Source organism: Mobula birostris, chromosome 2, assembly GCF_030028105.1.
Source record: "Mobula birostris isolate sMobBir1 chromosome 2, sMobBir1.hap1, whole genome shotgun sequence".
NCBI lineage: Eukaryota > Metazoa > Chordata > Chondrichthyes > Myliobatiformes > Myliobatidae > Mobula > Mobula birostris.
In genome coordinates this window covers 181,952,763-181,976,446 of record NC_092371.1, presented here as the reverse complement: position 1 = coordinate 181,976,446, position 23,684 = coordinate 181,952,763, and the positions used below count along the sequence as shown (strand labels likewise).

The 23,684-nt window shown below is 39.3% G+C and overlaps 1 protein-coding gene across 1 annotated transcript in view; it reads right to left on the bottom strand.

Moving 5' to 3' along the window:
- The window catches only part of sntg2 (syntrophin, gamma 2), a 292,569-nt gene that overhangs the window by 193,717 nt on the left and 75,168 nt on the right, over positions 1-23,684 (bottom strand). The window contains exons 4-5 of the mRNA XM_072280480.1: positions 22,573-22,629; positions 22,421-22,478 (exon numbers count right to left, since the gene is read on the bottom strand). Of these exons, the coding sequence (XP_072136581.1) occupies positions 22,421-22,478; positions 22,573-22,629 (115 nt within the window). The remainder of the gene's footprint in view (positions 1-22,420; positions 22,479-22,572; positions 22,630-23,684) is intronic.

Here is a 23,684-nt window from a genome sequence, read left to right as displayed (position 1 = left end):
AAAGTCAGCATGGTTTCTGTGAGGAGAAATCTTGCCTGACAAATCTGTTAGAATTATTTGAGGAAGTAACAAGCAGCGTGGGCAAAGGGGAGGCAGTGGACTTTAGACTTTCAGAAGGCATTTGATAATGTGCCACACATGAGGCTGCTTAACAAGATAAAATCCTATGATGTTACAGGAAATATACTAGCATGGACAGAGGAATGGCTGACAGGCAAGAGGGCAGTGAGTGGCAATAAAAAGGGCCTTTTCTGATTGGCTGCCAGTGACTAGTAGTGTTCTTCAGGTGTCAGTATTACCACCATGACTGTTCACGTTGTCTGTCAAGGATACAGATAGTGGAATTGATGGCTTTGTAGCAAAGTTTGTGGATGATATGAAGATAAGTGGAGAGGTAGGTAGTGCTGAGGAAGCAATGCAATTACAGTAGGACTTAGACAAAGTAGAAGATTAGGCAAAAAAGTGGCAGATGAAATACAGTGTCTGGAACTGTAAGATAATGCATTTTGTTAAAAGGACCAATAGTGCAGAATATTATCTAAATGGGAAGAAAATTCAAACATCAGAGGTGAAAAAGAACTTAGGAGTTCTCATGCAGGACTCCCAAAAAGTTAATTTTCAGTAGTCTGTGATAAAGAAGGCAAAGTTGGCTTTTATTTCAAGTGCAATAGAATATAAAAACAAGGGGATAATGCTGAAGTTTTTAAGACACTAGTCAGTTTGCACTTAGAGAATTGTCAACAGTTTTGGGCCCCTTATCTCAGAAAGGATGCATTGTCATTGCAGAGAGTCCAGAGGAGGTTCACAATGATGATTCTGGGAATGAAGGGGTTAACATATGAGGAGCTTTTGACAGCTTCTGGCCTGTACTCACTGGAATTTAGAAGAATGTATGGGGATCTCATTGAAACCTACCAAATTGTTGAAAGGACTAGATAAGGTGAAGGTGGAGAGGATGTTTCCTCTGGTGGGGGTATCCAGAAGTTCAGGGCACAGTCTGAAAATTGAGGGGCAACCTGTTCTTAGCCAAAGAGTGGTGAATCATTAGAATGTTCTGCCACAGACTGGGGTGGAGGCCAAGTCTGTGAGTATATTTAAAGCAGAAGTTGACAGATTTCTGATTGGTTGGAGAATCAAGGGATATGGTGAAAGGGCAGGTGTATGGGGTTGAATGGGATCTGGGTTCAGCCATGATGAACTGGTGGAGCGGACTCAATGGGCTTAATTGCCTAATTCTGCTCTTATGTCTTATGGTCCTATGTTCTTTTCAATATCCACAAAATGCTGGAGGAACTCAGCAGGCCAGGCAGCATCTATGGAAAACAGGCTCAAACTGAAGCACCTACTGTTTACTCTTTTCCATAGATGCTGCCTGACCTGCTGAGTTCCTCCACCATTTTGTGTGTATTGCTTCGGTTTCCAGCATCTGAAGATTTTTCTCTTGACAACGTTCATCTCCTTGCAGGATGTGGCTTTTCATTGTTTTCTTTTCCTCAGTTTACCAAGAAGTGCACGAGTGGCTAGCTCACCTGGAAAAAACCTGTTGGAAACACTTCAGATGAGGATGGAAAGATATAAAAGAACAGGTGTTGTGTCTCTAGCAAATGCATGGGAAAGTCCCAGGAGAAAGGAAATGTTTGCGAGAGATAGAGACACAGATACAAAAGATGTGTTAGGAAGGATGAATATGGGGTGCTTGCTTGGATGTACAGGTCATAAATGAATCTGATTCTGAATCTGAACTACAAAGATTTGATCCGAGTGTTATTGGCTGGACTAAGTTTGGATACACAGTAGATTTTGAACTTCTTTTCTCTTGTTGGTTTGTAATAATCTTTCCACTGATGTTAACCTGCACTTATATGCTTAGAATGTTACTGAAGTTGATGAAGGTAGAGTGGAAATCACATATATGAAACAAATTCTATGGAAGTTAAACAAGAATAATTATCATCATGATTATCATGCTTCACTGCACAAATCCACAGTGAAATTTTCATGAATATTTCAGGACCATTTATAATTTGACATGTGATGATGCCCTTTGAATGAAATGAATCATATCATTCATGAGGGAATCATAAGCTACAGTACAAGCTGCTTGTTTTCAGATCAGCCTGTTAAAAATATTCATATACAATATCCAATTTTTCTTGTCTGATAATACCCTGTGAGCAGCATTTTATCTGAACTTACAGACAACATCTGCATCCTTATTAAGAGGTTTGGGTATTCAGTTAAAGTAATATCTCACTTGTCTGATGACATATAGAAGGGATTTGGGGATTACAGGATAATTATGAAATCTATTTGATGTTCAAAGATGACAACATGTCTACAGTAACTGCTTCTTTTTATGAAACAATTCTAAAATCTCCACTTTCTCAGTTAGTTGCTTTTCAAAGGGTTTATGAAAGTACTATTTATATTATGAAAAATTCGAACTTGAAGCCAACAATCACTCTTTTCTGCTTTTCTACCGTAATGTGTGGCAGCTTCTTTTTAATGTTACAAATTTTGTAAGCTGAGTGGTTCCAGCAGAAAAGTATGTACTCTTTAAATAGATCATATTTGCATTAACAATCTCAACATCAAGCATACAAGTATTTTAATTTGAACTATTCTGAAAATAAAATGCTTTCGGAGTAGAAGTACACTGCAAAAAGATGTCCAGAGTTTGGACCATTAGCACACCATATTTATGTGTAAATTGAGCATAAAAACCTCTTTGCAAATGCTGGATCACTCCAGAAAACATTATCAGCTTAATTAACATCTAGTGGGAGATTTGGCCAACATGCAATTCACCTTCATGCATCAGAATTTTGTTCAGCATCTGTCCTACATTTAAATACACCACGGTTGTGCAGTGCATATTTTTCTCACTGGAAACTGGAGTTTTTAGAGGAAGTTACTATTTTTGCTATTGATTCAAAAATGAAAAACAAACAAGAACAGTTTGCACACAGGAAAAAAAATGATCAAAGCCATATTAATGCCTTATGCACAGCCTCATTTTCCAATAGTCAGCTTTATGTTAATACATTAGTCACCCTCAATGATCTCTGCATTTCTTTAAATTTCACTTTTGTATTGTACAAGAGTGATCACTGCCTCCTTATTTAATCCATGGTCCTCTGTGGCTTGGATACACTCAGGAGTCAGACCAGTAAATTCTACATGCTCAAGCATGCAGCCATCCCTAAACCACATAGCGACCTTTTCTATGGTTACACTGTGACTTGCATGGTAGCAGGTCTTATGAGAGACAACTCCCTTCCCAATGGCCAGAACATCAATAATGAGCACCTGTAAGCTCCTACTGGAGGTTCGAATGGGAAGTATACTGTTCTTATTTTACCACCTGATTAAAGTGAAAATTGCGATGGCAGTTCATTTCTACACAATTTTTAAGAATTTCTTTTGGAGATGGTATGGGTGTTTACACTTCATGCAATACCAGTTTAGAGCATTTTTTTTTCTAATTTCTAGGAGGGAATGTTTACCTATTGTTACTCACATATCTGCTCTTAATATTCCTAGTTGGCAGAATAAACAAATATAAAATCAAAGGGTAGTTCTGGCCATTGGGCATAAAACTTATTCAGAGAAAATCCATTGTGACAAGGGAGATTTGGATTGTGTCATATTTGAAGGATGGAATACAACGCATAACAGGCGCAACAATAAGCACTCTGCTTACACTTTAATTCACTGCAATGTGATGTCAGATAATTGCAAGGAAATTCAACTGTCCAGTACATTTCTAGAGCTGTATTTGAAAGAAACAAGGAAGGTCAATTTATTGCCACGGTATTGATGCTCTGTCTTTGTCAAAGTCATATACCTTCTGAATGCAACTTCATGTCAGGAACCTAGAATCTGTGTATCTGTGTAAATATTTAAGGGAAGCTCAATCTGCTTTGATATAAATCATCTCTACCCTAATAGCATGAGTGCCTGTTACACACACCAGTCTCTGCACTAAAATCAGGTGCAATTCACATCAGACAGTTTTATTCTATTTTTAGATTGTCTTTTTGACACATTTGGCAAGATGGATTCAATCAACTGAAGAGGTTGAAATGATAAGCATTTGTTAGTGGTAAGTAACAAAGTAATAACCTGAATTTTTTTTTTTAGCAATAACGTCTTATGTCATTGATCATTAGTTGTTTGGGTTGATGTGATTGAAGATACTGTAGCTTGGTTTCTGTTGAGTGTTGCTTACCGTTTTAATCAGCTTAGATACACCACAGAAACATATGCCACTGCTATGCCATGAGATTCAGTCATTTGAATGAGAAATGTAGGTTACAGAACAGAAACGGAAATGCAAGTAATTCAAAAATCATAAAACTATGTTTTTTTAAATTGTGCTCAAATGCTTTTATGTTAATTTCATTTAAAATAAATTCAGTATTAGAAGTTGCTCTATTACTTTGATATCTAATGAATAAATTTGAATAGTACTGAAAAACCAAGAGCTGACAATATGAGAGCGAGCCTTTGCCTGTTATCAAAGATCCCAACAAGTGTTCTGTGGACACAAGTTGCTGTGAATCATTCATAATTGTTACATAACTGGAATCACAAATATTGCTCAAGGTCATCCTGATTCCTCAAGATTGGTCTTCCTGACCTGTTAGAAGAGAAGTTCTGAGGGTAAGTGTAAGCACTGGGATCAGTTCAAGAAAATCCAAATCTAGAACGGATACTTCCAAGTTAACCAGCCAAAACAACATCCTAAATGGAACTTGCAAGCAGGTAAGACTAAGGAAGGTTGTATTCAGCATTGGAAAAATGTATATCCTTCAGAAGAAACTGCAGAACATGCTAAGTTTCTTGTTAATGAATGACATTGAACTGGCTAGCGGAGTTTGCGAGTGGCATGACAGGCAGCTTGTGGAGCTGCTACCACACTCTTCCACTGATCCGGTTCCATTCTGATCTCTAGTGCTGTCCCTGTAGAGTTTGTATATTCTCCCTATGACCATTTGGCCTCCCCAGTTGTTCTGGTTTCCTTCCCCATTCAAAGGACGTGCTACTTTTATATGGCAATTGCACGTTGTAAATTACCCTGTACGCAGGAAGCGAGTTATAAAATCTGGGCAGCAGGTTGAGTAGAATAAGATGATAGAAATATGGAGAGAACAGAAGTATATGTAAATATGTAAAAGTATGCTGCATGTCTTCCCCCCCACTCTCTTGTGCTGTTACCTTCAGAAAACCTTGGATTTATAAACCAAGGTCAATGATACACCCCAGGGCTCTAGCATCCTATGCATATACCCTAACCTTGTTACTCCTACCAATACGAAAATGCATCACATAACACTTCTCAAGATTAAACCCTAGCTGCCATTGCTCTGTCCATTTTAGCAACTGATCAATATTGCTAAGACTCCATCCTCTAATATCAACAACACAACTAACATTTGAGAACAGATGGTTTTGCACAAGTTTCATTCCTACTATTACTATCATCTATTTTTCATAATATCCATACGGTAGGAGGGTTGGATGACAATGAGTTTGTCAAATTTGTTCAGGAAGTTTCCTTAATCAATACTCAGAGATCCCAGCTACAGAGAATATGATACTGGACAGAGTAAAGTTCAGCATGGACTAGGTGGGTTGAAAGGCCTTTTTCTATGCTGTAGTGCCCAATGACTCTACGAAGCTATCGGAGATTTACTTAATGCCTTAAAGTTAAGTTCCCCAGCTGCCACCCTGAGATTTGAATTCATGTATCTAGATCTGTGGTGCAGAACTTCAGTGTTCAATCCACAAGTTAACCACTAATTATCCTAATTTGGGCCTGTTTCTGAATGAGAGTAATATTAATTTTGACACTTAAAAGAGATTTTTCTAACTTATATCCCTTAATAATATATATATATATTTGATAACATATATATATTCAAGGTCAGAAAAATTTTAAGTGGTTGATAGCAAAGACTAAATTTAAACATTAAGGATTTAAAATCTTTCAATAAAGCCAAATCTAAAATAAATATCATAAATTTAGACAAATTGGAATAATTGAAAGAAAACAAAAAAAAAGAGAAATAAAGGATGTTTGCACTGTTACATTGTTGATAAGAAGATATTCAAACTATGGGGTGACTACCAACAAAATGTGGATGAGAATGGAGGAATATAAGATTTGTTAAATAAGTTACATGCCCTACGTTTTCAGAAGGAATGTGAAAAAAAAGAATGTAGAACCAGCAGATAGATGTGGTAATCATCATTCAGGAAGATGAATCACTGGGGTCTGAGATACTGCAGCCCAAAGGAAGCCTAGAATTTTCCTACATTTCTGCAAAAAAATAGATAATGCTGGAGGGCCAAAGGGAAAAGGTGTTATTTCTTCTGCAAAAACATAAACCGGGAAATTATAAATTACCTCACAAACACAAGAAAATCTGCAGATGCTGGAAATCCAAAGCAATATACATAAAATGATGGAGGAGCTCATCAGGTCTGAAAGCACCTATAGAAAAGAGTAAACTATCTATGTTTCAGGCCAAGACTTTTCTTCAGGACCCTTCTTCTTGTGGTGGAGAGGCAGACAGTGGGGCTGAAAAAGGATGAAAAACATGAAAAGTTGACTAGTTGCCCTTTTCCATAGATGCTGCCACCTGCTGAGTTCCTCCAAAATTTTGTGTGTGTTGCTATAAATAACTTCACTTAGTTCATTATCATTATAGTGGTACATGTTAATGTACAGGGTGAAATTATGCAGAAAGTTCACAGAAGCATGAGCTCATCAGATCCAATTAGCTAGCATTTCTAAAAGACAGAATAAATTTGACAAATTTGAAAAGGACTAAGTGTGACAAACCTTAGAGAGAAAATAAAATTTAGCAATTTTTATATGGATTTATGCAAGAAATTTGATGAGATACAGGAATTACGCAACTCAAGTGCATGCAAAATTAACCGATCGGTAAAAGCGGCATTTCTAAATTGGAAAGGCAAGGGTCAGGGGTTAATTGACCATTTCTAAGACTACTTAGTGCAGTTGTACAACAGAGGTTTATGTCAGGACTGCTATTCCTGAATGATATTGGGGAGAAGCATACTCACAACCCCTCATACTGGAGGAGCTTGGCCAAGCAAACCATCAGTGACCTATAAACAAATCTGGAAACAGTGTTTTTCAGTCTGAATTGGACAAACGGGGAGAACAGCACCTCATATTCCACTTGTGTAGCATATAACCTGATAATATAATCATTGAATTTCAAACAACATGCCCCCCCTCTGTCCCTTTCTTTCTTCTGATCTACCCAGTCTCTCCTACAACCAGGTTCTAACAACTCTGAGCATTCTGCTTCTTTTCCCTCCTCACACACTCCTCATACTGGATTCCCTCCCCCTATATCAGTTCACACTTGATTCAATGCTCCATTTTTCCCCACCATCCGATTCCATCTTTCACAGCAATTTGATGATTCCATCTATCATCTCTGTTGCTATTTCCACTCCTTCTTTCCTCCATCTGTCTGTCAGCCCCACTCATCTGTATCTTGCCAGCTCTTGCCTCATCCCTCCCCCTCACCTCTTTATACTGGCTGTCTCTCCCTTGCTCTTTCAGTCCAGATGAAGGGCTTTGACCAGACACATCAACATTCGTTTCCTTCTGCAGATGATGCTTGACCCATTGAGTCCATCCTGCAGTTCTTTTTTGTCCCTGCCACCATTTCCAGCATCTGCAGTCTCTTGTGCTCTTCAGTTTCCATCCGACAATCAATCTACAATCTGACAATTATACTGCAGCCACTATGAGGTCTGGAACTTGTGCTTCAGCTTGTCTCCTTTCACCTTTAATCATTAACTTTGTCATATCTCCTACTTTCAGTCATAACACTGGAAGCCCCATATGCTTTCCTTTAATCTGAGTACAAAGGTAATCAGGATGATAGTCAGAGAAACAACACCTAAATATGGTGCAACAAACTAATGCGTATTTGGATTAAAATGGGGATTCTGAGATTGAGGTTGGAGCAATGAAATTGCTGAAGGGCATAGTAGAAGGAAGCGATAGTTTCCAGGTACCATCCTGGAGCAGGCAGATCAACTTCCAGATCGTTAATCATAGTTGAATACAGTAACTGGGTATGGCAGTAAAATCAGTCCTTGTACTGCAGAGTTACAGAAGAAGCAGAAAGTAATGGTAAACTCATATAAGAAGATAGTTTGTCTGCAGCTGAGCTAATCAGGCATTTTAGGCACAATTTTGCAGGAATTATTAAAGAAACAGCACATATTCACTGGAATGTTGTTGAAAAGGATATGCTTCACTGCATAAATGCATGTTACTGTTGATAAAAGGGCTAGAGATTTTAAAGGAGATTTGAAAAGTTAGAGATTATTTGATGGAAAATTAAGTAGGTAGATGATGCAGTCTTTTTTAAGTAGCATGGAAGCAAATAGGGATATTAAGGACCACTTAAGAAGGTCATTCAGGACCACTTAAGAAGGTCTAGAAAAAAATGTTTTTTTTACATGTTGGTGGGAATGTGGTTGCACTGTGATTGAATCAAAGTTTACGTGTTCTAAAAATGAAAGATAGAAAGCTTTGTAAACAAGAATATTAAAGGAATGAGATGTGAGCAGGAATCAGGGCAGATGTGATTGCTCTTGAACAAAAACACCAGAATAGTTTGAAGGATCAAATAGTAAAGTTCTCTGCTGTAATGTAGCTCTCTAATGGTGACTAGTTTTGTTTCATGGAATATAAAACTAAAGAGCATTATGATCTTAGACCTGTACAAATTTCGTTGTAATTGCTCAAAATATTGGGCAAACTAATCTTCATTGCAGTTTGATTTCATTTCATTGCTAAAGAGAGCAAAATTTTCGTGTTAAGTATTGCTTTCCCTGATAGATATGTGTGTCCATATGGGTAAGAAAAGCTGCTCAAGTGAAATTGCCCCATTGCTATAACGCTATATGGGCACTCGGGCTTCTTAAGAAGCTGCTCCAAGTCCAAAGGAAATATTAAGAATGCTAAACTTTATGCACCTTTATTTTTGGAAGATCTAAACAAGCATAACGATGTACTTTTCACAATAGCATGATTAAATTTATCACCAAATGTTTGCATTTATATGACACCTTCCATATGTTAAGTTAAACTGAATGGTACTTTCAATGACTTTCCTATTTTGTTTTTAATGATATTTTCTTGAAGGAATAAGCTTTTTCCAAAAGAAAGGAATTGGACTTGATACGTCTGCCCATTGCTTTGAAGCTGTGATTTAAATTTTCACTGTGTACTCAATGTGCAATAATTTTCTCGTTCATTGAGTTATACTGATTTTAGTATCTTTAGGTTTCATAAACTTCCGCTCAGTAGTTTTACCACAAATATTTTTTATATTTTTTAAAATTTGGATCTCAAATCTCTAAAGGTAAAATTTTGTGAGTTTTTTTTTCCAAAGAATAAAGCATGTATGGGAGAGAATAACTGGAAATGTGTGATTGGCAGATACGGAATCAGAATGAACATAGGTATTAGAGCAGAGGAACATTATAATTAATAGGTATTAGTAAACATGTTTATAATAATAGATAGAAAGAGAAAGATAGGTGGGAAAAGCCAAGATGGCCAGGTACATAATTAGAAGATAGATAGAGGTTAAATTCATCTTCAACAGAGGCACCAAGAGCACTAATGATTTAGAAACGTAGAAAGGGCACAATACAGGCCCTTTGGCCCACAAAGCTGTGTAAACTTGTCCTTACCTGAGAAATTACCTAGGGTTACCCACAGCCCTCTATTTTTCTAAGCTCCATTTATCTATCCAGGAGTCTCTTAAAAGACCCTGTCGTATCTGCCTCCACCACCGTCGCCAGCAACCCATTCCACGCACTCACATTCTCTGTGTAAAAAATTTACCCCTGACATCTCTTCTATAACTACTTCCAAGCACCTTAAATTTTGCCCTCTCGTACTAGCAATTTCAGCCCTGGGAAAAAGCCTCTGACTATCCACACAATCAATAGCTTGCCCAGTTTTTTCTTCAATTGACATTAAGAATGGGGCAAGTTGTAAAATCTTACTACTTCACATTTTGCTAGATGCTGAAAATAGATTTTATCCACTCACCAACCACATCTTGAATTAATTCCCAATCTTCCAAAATTCTGAGCTACAAGCAGTCACGTTATATGTTATTATCAGTTTAAAAAATTATATGATTTTCTTAAAACAATCAATTGAAGGACATTGAATTTTCAACACAAACATCATTAAAGAGAACAGAATAGGAAGATTGTTTTGAGACAGATGATAAGTCATGATTATTTTGAATGAAGGGTAGAATGAGCCAATGCCTGCTTCTATTGTCCATGTTTCTATGTGAAAGAAAGAAATCAGAAAGGAAGTTTATAGAAGTTGGCTATTGGTACTATGGGGACTCAAGTGATAAATAAGAAAGAGTTTGGAGAATTATTGTCAAAATATTTTACAGCAAGTTAGTTTGAAACAGAAGAAATGGAAACAAGAGCTACAGAAGTGAATATGAAAGAAGTTAATTACATTCCTTCTGGAATTGGTTTCTGCCTTGGCAAACATGCCTCACTACCTATTTGAAAGAAATAAGGAACAAGAAATAGTAAAGCTGAAAAGTATAAAGATAAAAAGATAAAGACTTTGAGAACAGGAGTATCTAACAACCATAAAAATTGGGAACATTGAGATTTAACAACACTGAAAAGAGGGAAAGGAACAAGGAAACCATCAAAATGAAAGCCCTGGGTAAAGATGGAAGGTAGGAGAAATTAATTGGCAGAAGGGATAACAACATAAATAAAATGAAGTGGATGGTATTAGGATAAATAAATAAATAAATAAATAAAAGACATGCCTAGTGAAGTTGAAATTGGAAACACGAAATATTATCCTCAGCTTCTGTTGAGAAAAAAATGAGCTCGGGTTATGACCTGAAAATGTAAATCTCATTGTTGATTCTGCAGTGTTGAACAAAAGAAAGAGGCATTGTTTTTAAGCTACCATTCAGTTTCATTGGAAGTCCCTAAGACATAGGAGCAGGTCATTTGATCTATCAATTCCTTTCTACCATTCGATCATAACTGGTTTATTATCCATCTCAATCCCATCCTCCTACCTTCTCCCTGTGACCTTTAAAGATATACAATGGCTTGACCTCGACAGTCATCTGTGGCAATGAATACCACAGATTCACAGATTCTTACTCACTGATTAAATAAATTCCTCTTCATCTCTGTTCTAAAGAGATGTGCTTCTTTTCTGAGGCTGTGCCTTCTGGCCATAGACTCCTCCACTATAAGAAACATCCTTTCCATATCCATTCTATCTAGGTCTTTCTATATTCAATTGGTTTTCATGAGATTTCCCCTCATTCTTCTAAGCTCCAGTGAGTGCAGGCCCAAGTTATCCAATGCTCCTCATACATTAACCATGTCATACTGAGGATACTCTTCAATGCCAACACATCCTTTCTTAGATAAGGGGCTTGAAACTGCTCACAATACTCTGCGGTCTGTCCAATGCCTTAAGATTCAGCATTACTTCTTTGTTCTTATATTCTAGTCCTCTCAAAATGAATATGAACATTACATTTAGCTTCCTTAACACTGACTCAATCTGCAAGTTATCCTTTAAGGAATCCTGCATGAGGACTCCAAAGTCCCTTTACACCTTTGAGTTCTGAATTTTCTCCCTATTTAGAAAATAGTCTACGTCTTCTTCCTTCTACCTAAGAGCATGTTCATACACATCCCTACACTATATTTTATCGTCCCCATCTTTGCCCATTCTCCTAATTCTTTCTTCATACTCCTTGCTTTCTCAGCACTACCTGCCCCTATACCTATCTTTGTATCATCCACAAAGCTGGTTATAAAAAAATCATTTCTGTCATCCAAATCTTTTGACATATAACATCAAAAGAAGCTGCCCCAACGTGAATCCCTGCAGAACACCACTAGTCACTGACAGGCAATCAGAAAATATCACCTTTATTTCCACTCTTTACCTCCTGCCAGTCAGTCAGACTTCTATCCTTGCAAGTATAATTCCTGTAATACCATGGACTATTATCTTGTTTAGCAGCTTCATGTGCAGAACATTGTCAAAGGCTTTCTGAAAACCCAAGTACACAACATCCATTGACTGTCCTTTGTCTATCCTGCCTGTTATTTTCTCAAAGAATTCCAAATGTTTTGTCAGGTGACATACACCCTTAAAGAAACTGACATGGGCCAATTTTATCATGTGCCTCTAAGTATCCTGAAATCTCATCTATAATAATGGATTCCAACATCTTGCCAACCACTGAAGTCAGGCTCACTGGCCAAGAATTTCCTGTCATTTGGCTCCCTCCCTTCTTAAAGAGTCGAATGATATTTACAATTTTCCAGTCCTCCAGAACAACTCTGGGACCATCCCAGAATCTAGTGAATCCTGAAAGATCACTACTAATGTTTCCACAATCTTCTAAGCTACCTCTTTCAGAACCTTGGGGTGTAGTTGATCTGAATACCAATCCAGCTGATGGTGGAGAGAGCAACATAGGTTTTTATTTTGTTTATAGCTTACTCACCTTGCTGGCAAGGCCAGAATTTAATATCCATCCTGGGCATTTCACAGTGCAGTTAAGAGTTAATCACAGAGATGGAATTACATGTTTCACACTGGGTAATGAGCACTAATTTTAGTCAACCAGAGAGATATTTTGAACATTCTGGTGATTTCATTCTTTCTGTTACTAAAACTGGGACTTGAATATTCATTAAAACCATTTTTAATGTTTAAATACCATAAGCACTCTCTTAAACTATGTTTATTTTTAACTATTCCAAAACAAATACTGAAATTTCTTAGCATCAATTGCAAAACAAAATTTCTCCTCACGATCCTAGATGTAGCAAATAATACTCAAAAGTTCGTTTTACACCAAACACAGAATCAGAATTGGATTCATCTGCTTAATATTTCCAACTTTTCCTGTTTTTATTTCTCTATGAAGGTCACCTTTTTGGGAGCTCTGCAGTTATAGAGGTGAAGGAGCAAAACTTAAAGGTCACACCCAACTTCCTTCACTAGTTTCTGAGAAAAAGGTTGACTCTAACTTTGACTTTATACTTCATTGTCGCCAAACAATTGATACTAGAACGTACAATCATCACAACGATATTTGATTCTGCCTTTCCCGCTTCCTGGATTATAAATTATAAATAATTTATATTTAAATTATAAATCATAAATAGAAAATAGAAAAATGGGAAGTAAAGTAGTGCAAAAAAACCGAGAGGCAGGTCCTGATATTTGGAGGGTACGGCCCAGATCCGAGTCAGGATCCGTAGATCTTTGAGAGCAGGGGGTGCAAGAACAATGTTGAAATGGGCCTGCACATTTATTGGCCCAGCTGGAAATGTTAATCTGAGGGTGTCTCTTTAAAGCCTATTTTTGGTACTTGCTTTTTATATTAGATTCATTCTACAAATGTTTTATTTTTTCTGATCTGATGAACATGCAACCACTTCTTTTTCTGCAAAATTTCTTCTTGGTCTTCAAGCTAATCCCTTTCACTTCATGCTTGAGATGTGCTTTGACAAAGAGTTGTATAGTGCCGTGACAATGACCTCAGGATGATTATAAGACCATAAGACCATAAGACAAAGGAGCAGAAGTCAGCCATTCGGCCCATCGAGTCTGCTCCGCAATTTTATCATGAGCTGATCCATTCTCCCATTTAGACCCACTCCCCCGCCTTCTCACCATAACCTTTGATGCCCTGGCTACTCAGATACCTATCAATCTCTGCCTTAAATACACCCAATGACTTGGCCTCCACTGCCGCCCGTGGCAACAAATTCCATAGATTCACCATCCTCTGACTAAAAAAATTTCTTCGTATTTCTGTTCTGAATGGGCACCCTTCAATCCTTAAGTCATGCCCTCTCGTACTAGACTCCCCCATCATGGGAAACAGCTTTGCCACATCCACTCTGTCCATGCCTTTCAACATTCAAAATGTTTCTATGAGCTCTCCCCTCATTCTTCTAAACTCCAAGGAATACAGTCCAAGAACGGACAAACGTTCAAACGTTTTTGTCAGTCTCTTTAAATTTTACTCAACATGAACCTTCATCATTATCAAATAGTTGTTTCTCTGTAAGTGAACAGTTCCAGTTATGGTTCAGATCAATTTGTAAATTGTGCTGGAGGTGAATTTTGGGTGAGCTGGACAAAAAGCACCAAAATAGATAAAATTCTCACATTCAATACATCAAAACAATATTTATGACTGCAATTAATTCAACCAGAAATGACATAAAATTAGGTTTCACCATGTAAATACAACTCCCAACTACACAATGCCTGTTTTCCAGGTTTTGCACAGACAAATTGGTCGGTCATTTCCCTAGCTGAACATAGGATTCAAACTCATGTTTCTGGATTAATTGGCTTAAACTTCTAGATATCAGGTCAGCAATTTAAGTAATTTTCTTTCATATCCTCCTGGGCAATTTAAAATAAGCTAAAATATTGATGAATTGCTTGCATTACTTTCCTGACCTTCGTCAACAACTATAGTACTACAAACCCAATTTCATTTCATTTAAAGGATGATTGAGTAACAGGTCTGTCCAGTTATTTACACTATCACACAAATAAATTATATAGAACATAGAACATAGAATAGTACAGCGCAGTACAGGCCCTTCGGCCTACAATGTTGTGCAAACCCTCAAACGCTGCCTCCCATATAAACCCCCACCCTTAACTTCCTCCATTTACCTGTCCAGTAGTCTTTTAAATTTCACTAGTGTATCTGCCTCCACCACTGACTCAGGCAGTGCATTCCACGCACCAACCATACTCTGACTAAAAAATCTTCCTCTAATATCTCCGTTAAACTTCCCACCCCTTAACTTAAAGCCATATCCTCCTGTATTGAGCAGTGGTGCCCTGGGGAAGAGGCACTGGCTATCCACTCTATCTATTCCTCTTAAAATCTTGTATACCTCTATCATGTCTCCTCTCATTCTCTTTCTCTCCAAAGAGTAAATCCCCAGCTCCCTTAATCTCTGATCATAATGCATACTCTCTAAACCAGGCAGCATCCTGGTAAATCTCCTCTGTACCCTTTCCAATTCTTTCACATCCTTCCTATAGTGAGGCGAGCAGAATTGGACACAATACTCCAAATGTGGCCTAACCAGAGCTGCATCATTACCTCGAGACTTTTAAACTCTATCCCTCGACTTATGAAAGCTAACATTGCATAAGCTTTCTTAATTACCCTATCTACCTGTGAGGCAACTTTCAGGTATCTGTGGACATGTACCCCCAGATCCCTCTGCTCCTCCACACTATCAGGTATCCTGCCATTTACTTTGTACTCTGCCTTGGAGATTGTCCTTCCAAAGTGTACCACCTCACACTTCTCCAGGTTGAACTCCATCTGCCACTTCTCAGCCCACTCCTGTATCCTATCAATGTCTGTCTGCAATCCTCGACAATCCTCTACACTATTTACAACACCAACAACCTTTGCGTCGTCCGCAAACTTGCCAACCCACCCTTCTATGCCCACATCCAGGTCATTAATAAAAATCACAAAAATTAGAGGTCCCAGAACCAATCCTTGTGCGACACCACCAGTCACAACCCTCCAACCTGAATGTACTCCTTCCACCACAACCCTCTGCCTTCTGCAGACAAGCCAATTCTGAATCCACCTGGCCAAACTTCCCTGGATCCCCTGACTTTCTGAATAAGCCTACTGTGTGGAACCTTGTCAAATGCCTTACTAAAATCCATATACATCACATCCACTGCACTACCCTCATCTATATGCCTGGTCACCTCCTCAAAGAACTCTTATCAGGCTTGTCAGACACGATCTGCCCTTCATAAAGCCATGCTGACTGTCACTGATCAGACCATAATTCTCTAAATGCCCATAGATCCTATCTCTAAGAATCTTTTCCAAAAGCTTTCCCACCACAGACTTAAGGCTCACTGGTCTATAATTACCCGGACTATCCCTACTACCTCTTTTGAACTAGGGGACAACATTCGCCTCCCTCTAATCCTCCAGTACCATTCCCGTAGACAACGAGGACATAAAGATCCTAGCCAGATGCTCAGCAATCACATCCCTCGCCTCATGGAGCAGCCTGGGGAATATTCCGTCAGGCCCCGGGGACTTACTGTCCTAATGTATTTTAACAACTCCAACACCTCCTCTCCCTTAATATCAACAAGCTCCAGAACATCAACCTCACTCATATTGTCCTCACCATCATCAATTTCCCTCTCATTGGTGAATACCGAAGAGAAGTATTCATTGAGGACCTTGCTCACTTCCACAGCCTCCAGGCACATCTTCCCACCTTTATCTCTAATCCGTCCTACCTTCACTCCTGTCATCCTTTTTTTCTTCACATAATTAAAGAATGTCTTGGGGTTTTCCTTTACCCTACTTGCCAAGGCCTTCTCATGCCCCCTTCTTGCTCTTCTCAGCCCCTTCTTAAGCTCCTTTCTTGCTTCCCTATATTCCTCAATAAACCCATCCGATCCTTGCTTCCTAAACCTCATGTATGCTGCCTTCTTCCACCTGACAAGATTTTCCACCTCACTTGTCACCCATGGATCTTTCACCCTACCACTCTTTATCTTCCTCATTGGCACAAATTTATCCCTAACATCCTGCAAGAGATCCCTAAACATCGATCACATGTCCACACTGCATTTCCCTGCAAAAACATCATCCCAATTCACACCCACAAGTTCTAGCCTTATAGTCCCATAATTTGCCCTTTCCCAATTAAAAATTTTCCTGTCCTCTCTGATTCTGTCCTTTTCCATGATAATGCTAAAGGCCAGGGAGCGGTGCTCACTGTCCCCCAGATGCTCATCCACTGAGAAATCGTTGACCTGACCCGGGTCGTTACAAATACTAGATCTAGTATGGCATTCCTCCTAGTCGGTCTGTCCACGTACTGTGACAGGAATTCGTCCTGGACACACTTAACAAACTCTGCCCCATCTAAACCCTTGGAACTAATCAGGTACCAATCAATATTAGGGAGTTAAGGTTACCTATTATAACTACCCTGTTATTTTTGCACCTTTCCAAAATCTACCTCCCAATCTGCTCCTCTGTATCTCTGCTACTACCATGGGGCCTATAGAATACTCCCAATAGGGTAACTGCTCCCTTCCTGTTCCTGACTTCCACTCATACTGGCTCAAAAGAGGATCCTGCTACGTTACCCACCCTTTCTGTAGCTGTAATAGTATCCCTGACCAGTAATACCACCCCTCCTCCCCTTTTCCCCCCTCTCTATCCCTTTTAAAGCACTGACATCCAGGAATATTGAGAATCCATTCCTGCCCTGATGCCAGCTAAGTCTCTGTAATGGCCACTACATCATAATTCCATGTATGTATCCAAGCTCTCAGTTCATCACCTTTGTTCCTGATGCTTCTTGCATTGAAGTACACGCACTTTACCCCTTGTACCTTACTACATTTACACCCTTTATTCAGCTTCTCTTTCCTCAAAGCCTCTCTATATGTTAGATCTCTAATGTTAGATTAGAAAAAATGAAATTACGACACTTCTGGATAGTAGGAACAGGGTCAGGTCCGAGTCAGCATGGATTTACGAAGGGGAAATCGTGCTTGACTAATCTTCTGGAATTTTTTGAGGATGTAACTATGAAAATGGACAAGGGAGAGCCAGTGGATGTAGTGTACCTGGACTTTCAGAAAGCCTTTGATAAAGTCCCACATAAGAGATTAGCGGGCAAAATTGGGGCACATGGTATTGCGGGCAGAGTACCGACTGGGATTGAAAATTAGCTGGCTGACAGAAAACAAAGAGTAGCGATTAATGGGTCCCTTTCGGAATGGCAGGCGGTGACCAGTGGGGTACCACAGGGTTCAGTGCTGGGACTGCAGCTATTTACAATATATATTATGATTTAGATGAGGAAATTAAAAGTAACATTAGCAAATTTGCCGATGACACAAAGCTGGGTGGCAGTGTGAAATGTGAGGAGGATGTTATGAGAATGCAGGGTGACTTGGACAGGCTGGGTGAGTGGGCAGATGCAGTTTAATGTGGATAAATGTGAGGTTATCCACTTTGCTGGTAAGAACGGGAAGGCAGATTATTATCTAAACGGAGTCAAGTTAGGAAAAGGGGAAGTACAATGAGATCTAGGTGTTCTTGTACATCAGTCACTGAAAGCAAGCATGCAAGTATAGCAGACAGTGAAGAAAGCTAATGGCATGCTGGCCTTCATAACAAGGGGAATTGAGTATAGGAGAAAGAGGTCCTTCTGCAGCTGTACAGGGCCCTGGTGAGACCACACCTGGAGTACTGTGTGCAGTTTTGGTCTCCAAATTTGAGGAAGGACATTCTTGCTATTGAGGGAGTGCAGCGTAGGTTCACAATGTTAATTCCCGGGATGGTGGGACTGTCATATGTCGAAAGATTGTGTACTCTGGAATTTAGAAGGCTGAGAGGGGATCTTATTGAAACTTATAAGATTGTTAAGGGATTGGACACGCTGGAGGCAGGAAGCATGTTCCCGCTGATGGGTGAGTCCAGAATCAGCAGCCACAGTTTAAGAATAAGGGGTAGGCCATTTAGAACGGAGTTGAGGAAAAACTTTTTCACCCAAAGAATGGTGGATATATGGAATGCTCTGCCCCAGAAGGCTGTGGAGGCCAAGTCTCTGGATGCTTTCAAGAAAGAGATGGATAGAGCTCTTAAAGATAGCGGAATCAAAGGTTATGGGGATCAGGCAGGAACTGGATACTGATTGTGGATGATCAGTCATGATCACAGTGAATGGTGGTGCTGGCTCGAAGGGCCGAATGGACTACTCCTGCACCTATTGTCTACTGTCTATTATCTGGCTTTACTCCATGCACTTCTTTCACTGCTCAATTGCTCTGGGTCCCATCCCCCTTGCAAATTATTTTAAACCCTCCCGAACCATGCTAGCAAACCTACCTGCAAGGATATTGCTCCCCCTCGAGTTTAGGTGCAACCCATCCAATCTGTACAGGTCCCACCTTCCAGAAGAGATCCCAATGATCCAAAAATCTAAAACCCTGCCCCCTGTACCAACTCCTCAGTCTCGCATTCAACTGTCATCTCCTCCAATTCTTACCATCACTATCACATAGCACTGGCAGCAATCCTGAGAACGCCACCCTTGAGGTCTCGTTCTTCAGCCTTCTGCCTAGTTCCCGAAACTCACACTTCAGGACCTCATCCCTCTTCCTCCTGATGTCGTTGGTGGCAACATGTATCACAACTTCTGGTTGCTTTCCCTCTCTTACCAGGATGTCGTGCACCCGGTCAAGGACATCCTGGACCCTGGCACCGGGAGGCAACAAACCATGCGGGTATCCTTCTCACATCCACAAAATCTCCTGTCTGCTTCCCTGACTATAGTGTCTCCAATGACGACAGCTCTCCTCTTCTCCATCCCACCCTTCTGCACCACAGGGCAGACTCAATGCCAGAGGCCCTACCACCGTGGCTCACGCCTGGTCGGTCACCCCCGCCAACAGTATCCAGGACGGTAAACTTATTATTTTGGGGAATGGCTACAGCGGTGCTCTGCACTACCTGTCTACTCACCTTCGCTTTCCCCCCTTTGACAATAACCCAACTTCCTGCTTCCAGCAGCCTAGGTGTGACTACCTCCCTGTAGCTCTCATCTATGACTGCCTCATTCTCCCTTACGATGTTTCAGTCATAGACATCTTGGTTTTACATTGTAATTTCTGATCTATTCACAATATCATAAAAACTGAATGGCAGATATTCCTGCTGCAGGTTACTTTGCATCATAACTACGAGCACCATTATGTTGAAGCATGATGCTCATTTATTCACAATTCTGCCATAGGAAAAAAGATAGGCCATTAATAACTGCTATGCAGACAAAGAGTGAAGAGGAATACCATGCATAAAGTGTGCTGAATGCCTACAGGATTTTAATTTGTCTCAATGTATACGTGCCAGTACTGAACTGTCACTGTAGTTAGCATACACAGTACACTATAAGTAATTGTGTGCATTAATTGTACTCGCAAAGATTTTGGAATTGGGAGAAAAAATTCTAACTTTTGAACAGTTCTTCATTGCTCTTGCAGAAGAATAACCAGAGCCAATCACATTGACGAGTGGAAGTTCACTAAGACTAGTACATTGGATTTGGTTGCATGCCAACAAGGTGCTTAGAATTGTGTTTCTTTTTCAGTGCAGCAGCCTAAATGAGTCCTGCTGATGGTGGTACATTTGAACAAATGAGGTACTACACCAGAATCTTATGAAGAGCAAAACATGGGTTAGTCCTTAAAGTTGTTCATTTTGGGTGGCAAAACAGCGTAACAGTTAGCATAACATTATTACAGTGCCAGTAACCCTGTTCAATTCTGCCGTTGTCTGTAAGAATCTGTGTGTTCTCCCTGTTAACTGCTTGAGTTTCCTCCCACATTCCAGTAGGTTACTTGGTCACATGGCTGTCATTGGGCAGTGCTGGCTTGTGGACTGGAAGGGCCTGTTGTCACGTTGCATCTCTCAATAAATAAATTTGTTTCTGCCAGGCAGTCGACTGATATTTATAGAACACAGTCATTTCATTAAATATGTATTCTTTTAGTGGAGTTAATTTTGTTAATGCTGTAGAACCTCCCTGAAGACAAGATTCTGAACTTAAAAAGTTATTTCAAGAATTTCTTATTGCAATTTCATCAGTTACCACTGTTCAAATAACTAAATGTGGATTACTTGCACAAAATTAATAGAAGATTTTTTTAAAAATAAGCAGATGGCTCTACAGACATGAGTCACCCAGGCTGATTATAAAATAGGATTTGCTAACTGCTTTGGAAAACTTCAACATTCGTTTTCATTAAGAACAAATTCCTAATGTATTTCATGGGGTTTCTATGGTCAGTGAAGAATATTTGAAGAACAAAAATGTAACAGATGCTGGTGGATTGTGTGAACCATGGTGGAAATTAGTCCTCATCAACAGAGTGGTGTTTTAAGTGCTGAGCTCCTGTTCAAGCGGTACAGCAACTTTTCACAGTGCCTGTGATCAGGTTTCAATCCCTGACTCTGTAAGAAATTTGTGCATTTTTCCCAGGACCTGTGGAGTTCCTCCAGGTGCTCCTGTTCCCTCTCACATCATTCCAAAAACGTATGGGTAGTAAGATGTGGGCATGCTATGTTGGCGCTCAAGGCTGCCCCCTGCATATCCTCGGACATAACGTTTTTTGACGTACATGTGACAAATAAAGCTAATCGTAATCCTTAAAGTGAACTATCCTTTATTCAAGTCAATCTCAATAACGTGAGAGCACACTTATATTCCCTTCGTTCTCATGCCTGTACAAAGGGGATAAGATCTAAGATTATAGGGAGGATGTTTAAAGGGGATTTGAGGTGTACACTTTTCAATTGCAGCAGCTGTTAGCTGGAATAAGCTGCAGAGAAAGGAACAGTAACAATATTTAAGAGGCAGTTATATAGTTACTTTAATGAACAAGGGATAGAGGGAAATAGAATTAATACAGGGAAGATATAAATAAGGTTGAAAGAGTACAGAAAAAATATAGAATATTGCTGGGTCTGGAAGACCTGAGTTATATGGAAAGATTGAATAGGTTAGAACGTTATTCTATGAACATAAAAGATTGAAAGGAGATTTGATAGAGGATTGCAAAAATTCTGAGGAGTATTGATAGGGCTGGTCAGTGGTGTAGTGGCATCAGTCCAGGACCTCTTTGAGGCAGATGGTTCTCAGTTCGAATCTGACCAGGTCCCAATCTGGGCAGCAGCAGCATCTGCGTGGAAGAAAGGCCTGGTAATCAACCATCGGGTTGCCAAGAATGAGTCATTGAATGCCGCTCAACGACAAAGTAGACAGGGTAAATGCAATGAAACAGATGTGGTGGGGACTACAGCCAGACGTCATAGGTTAAGGGTGAAAGGTGAAAAGTTTAAGGAAACATGAGGAGAAACATCTTCACTCAGGGGGTCGTGAAAGTGTGGATTTCAACACATGCAAGCTCGATTTCAACGTTTACGTTAAGTTTGAATAGGTACATGGATAGGGTGGGGAGGGCTATGTTCCCGGTACAGGTGGAAGGGAGTGGGCAGTTTAAATAATGTTACACTAGTGCTAAATAGAAGGGCTGAAGGGTCTGCTTCTGTACTGTACTATGACTCTATGACTCTACAGGCAACTGGGATCAGTGAGGATAGGCATAATGGACCAAAGAGCCTGTTCGATGCTGCACTACTCAAAGGCTGTATGATTTAATTTTAAAATGGCAACTAAAAGAATATGTTTTTTTTTGAATGAAACTTACCTGCTTGATCTTTGAAGATTTTTGATATGACAACTGGAACACCATGCTCTGCACCTCCCTGAAGAACAGAGAGAAAACGATAAGAAACCATGATACATGTTACTGCAAAATATTATTAACATAAATAAAAGGACAGAGAAAATAACACCTACCTTAATGCTTAGACCCATTCCACCAACAGGCTGTCTGCGAAGTGTAACAGTTCTGTGCTTTAAAAAATTGTACAAACACTAAATTTAGTAGCATTACAAGACAGCATATATATTGACATGAGAAGCATGTTCTGCTTGTTATTCAATGGTTTAATGGTTCAATTTAATATCAGAGAATCTATACAGTATACAACCTGAAATTCTCTACTAAATTGTATGCTGGTACTTGTAGTAAAAATTAATTTATCATTTTGAAGAATTTTGAGAACAGGTACAGCTGTTCAATTCAAAAATGTAAATTAATAAAACTAAAATAGACAAAGATGAAATCAATATTATTGGGATATCTTCACAGTTGGTGTCTTTTGATATTTTTTTAAATGTTTTATTGAACACCTTTATCTTATTTTCCTAAATCACACAGGGTAATGTGCTACAAACTAAAATTCCAGTGCACATGCAGGCTTGCATTACTCTGGTATATCTTCTTGACTCTGCTAGGCAGGAACCAAATGTCCCAAAATCAAGGGAAGTAGGGGGAGGGTGGTTGTTGGGATTTGGGATTTGGGTATGAGGCTGCAGAAATCATCACTCTAGTCTCTTTGCTGATCTAACTAAGTTATCCTGAAAGATTCTTGCCATAGGGAGATAATTGTTTTGGTTGTTGCTGCCTTTAATATGCATATTGCAGTCATTTCACAAACAGTGCACTGTTAGCTGTGTTTCCAGAAACGGAAATCCTCCAGTAGTTTTAGTATTGTTATTGTGGAGCTCGAAGAATTGTAATAATCATCTACAACAGACATTAGATTACAAAGTCTTTGATCAAAATAAACAAAACTATTAAGAATAATGTAAATACAAGTCAGATAGTTGCTTGAGGTTAGTTTGACATTTAAAAAGATCATGGCTTAACTTCCACCTCGTCCACTTTCTGCCAGACCTTGATCTCTCAGGAGCCCAAACATCAACATATTCCTTGAATAACTTCAATAATCGAGCATTCATGACCCTCTGGGACAGAGAGCTCTTTTAGTTTCAGAATTAAACTCACTCTTACGGTGAGGAATCTGTTAGGAGACCTGTAATATGCTTCCATAAGGGATTTTTTT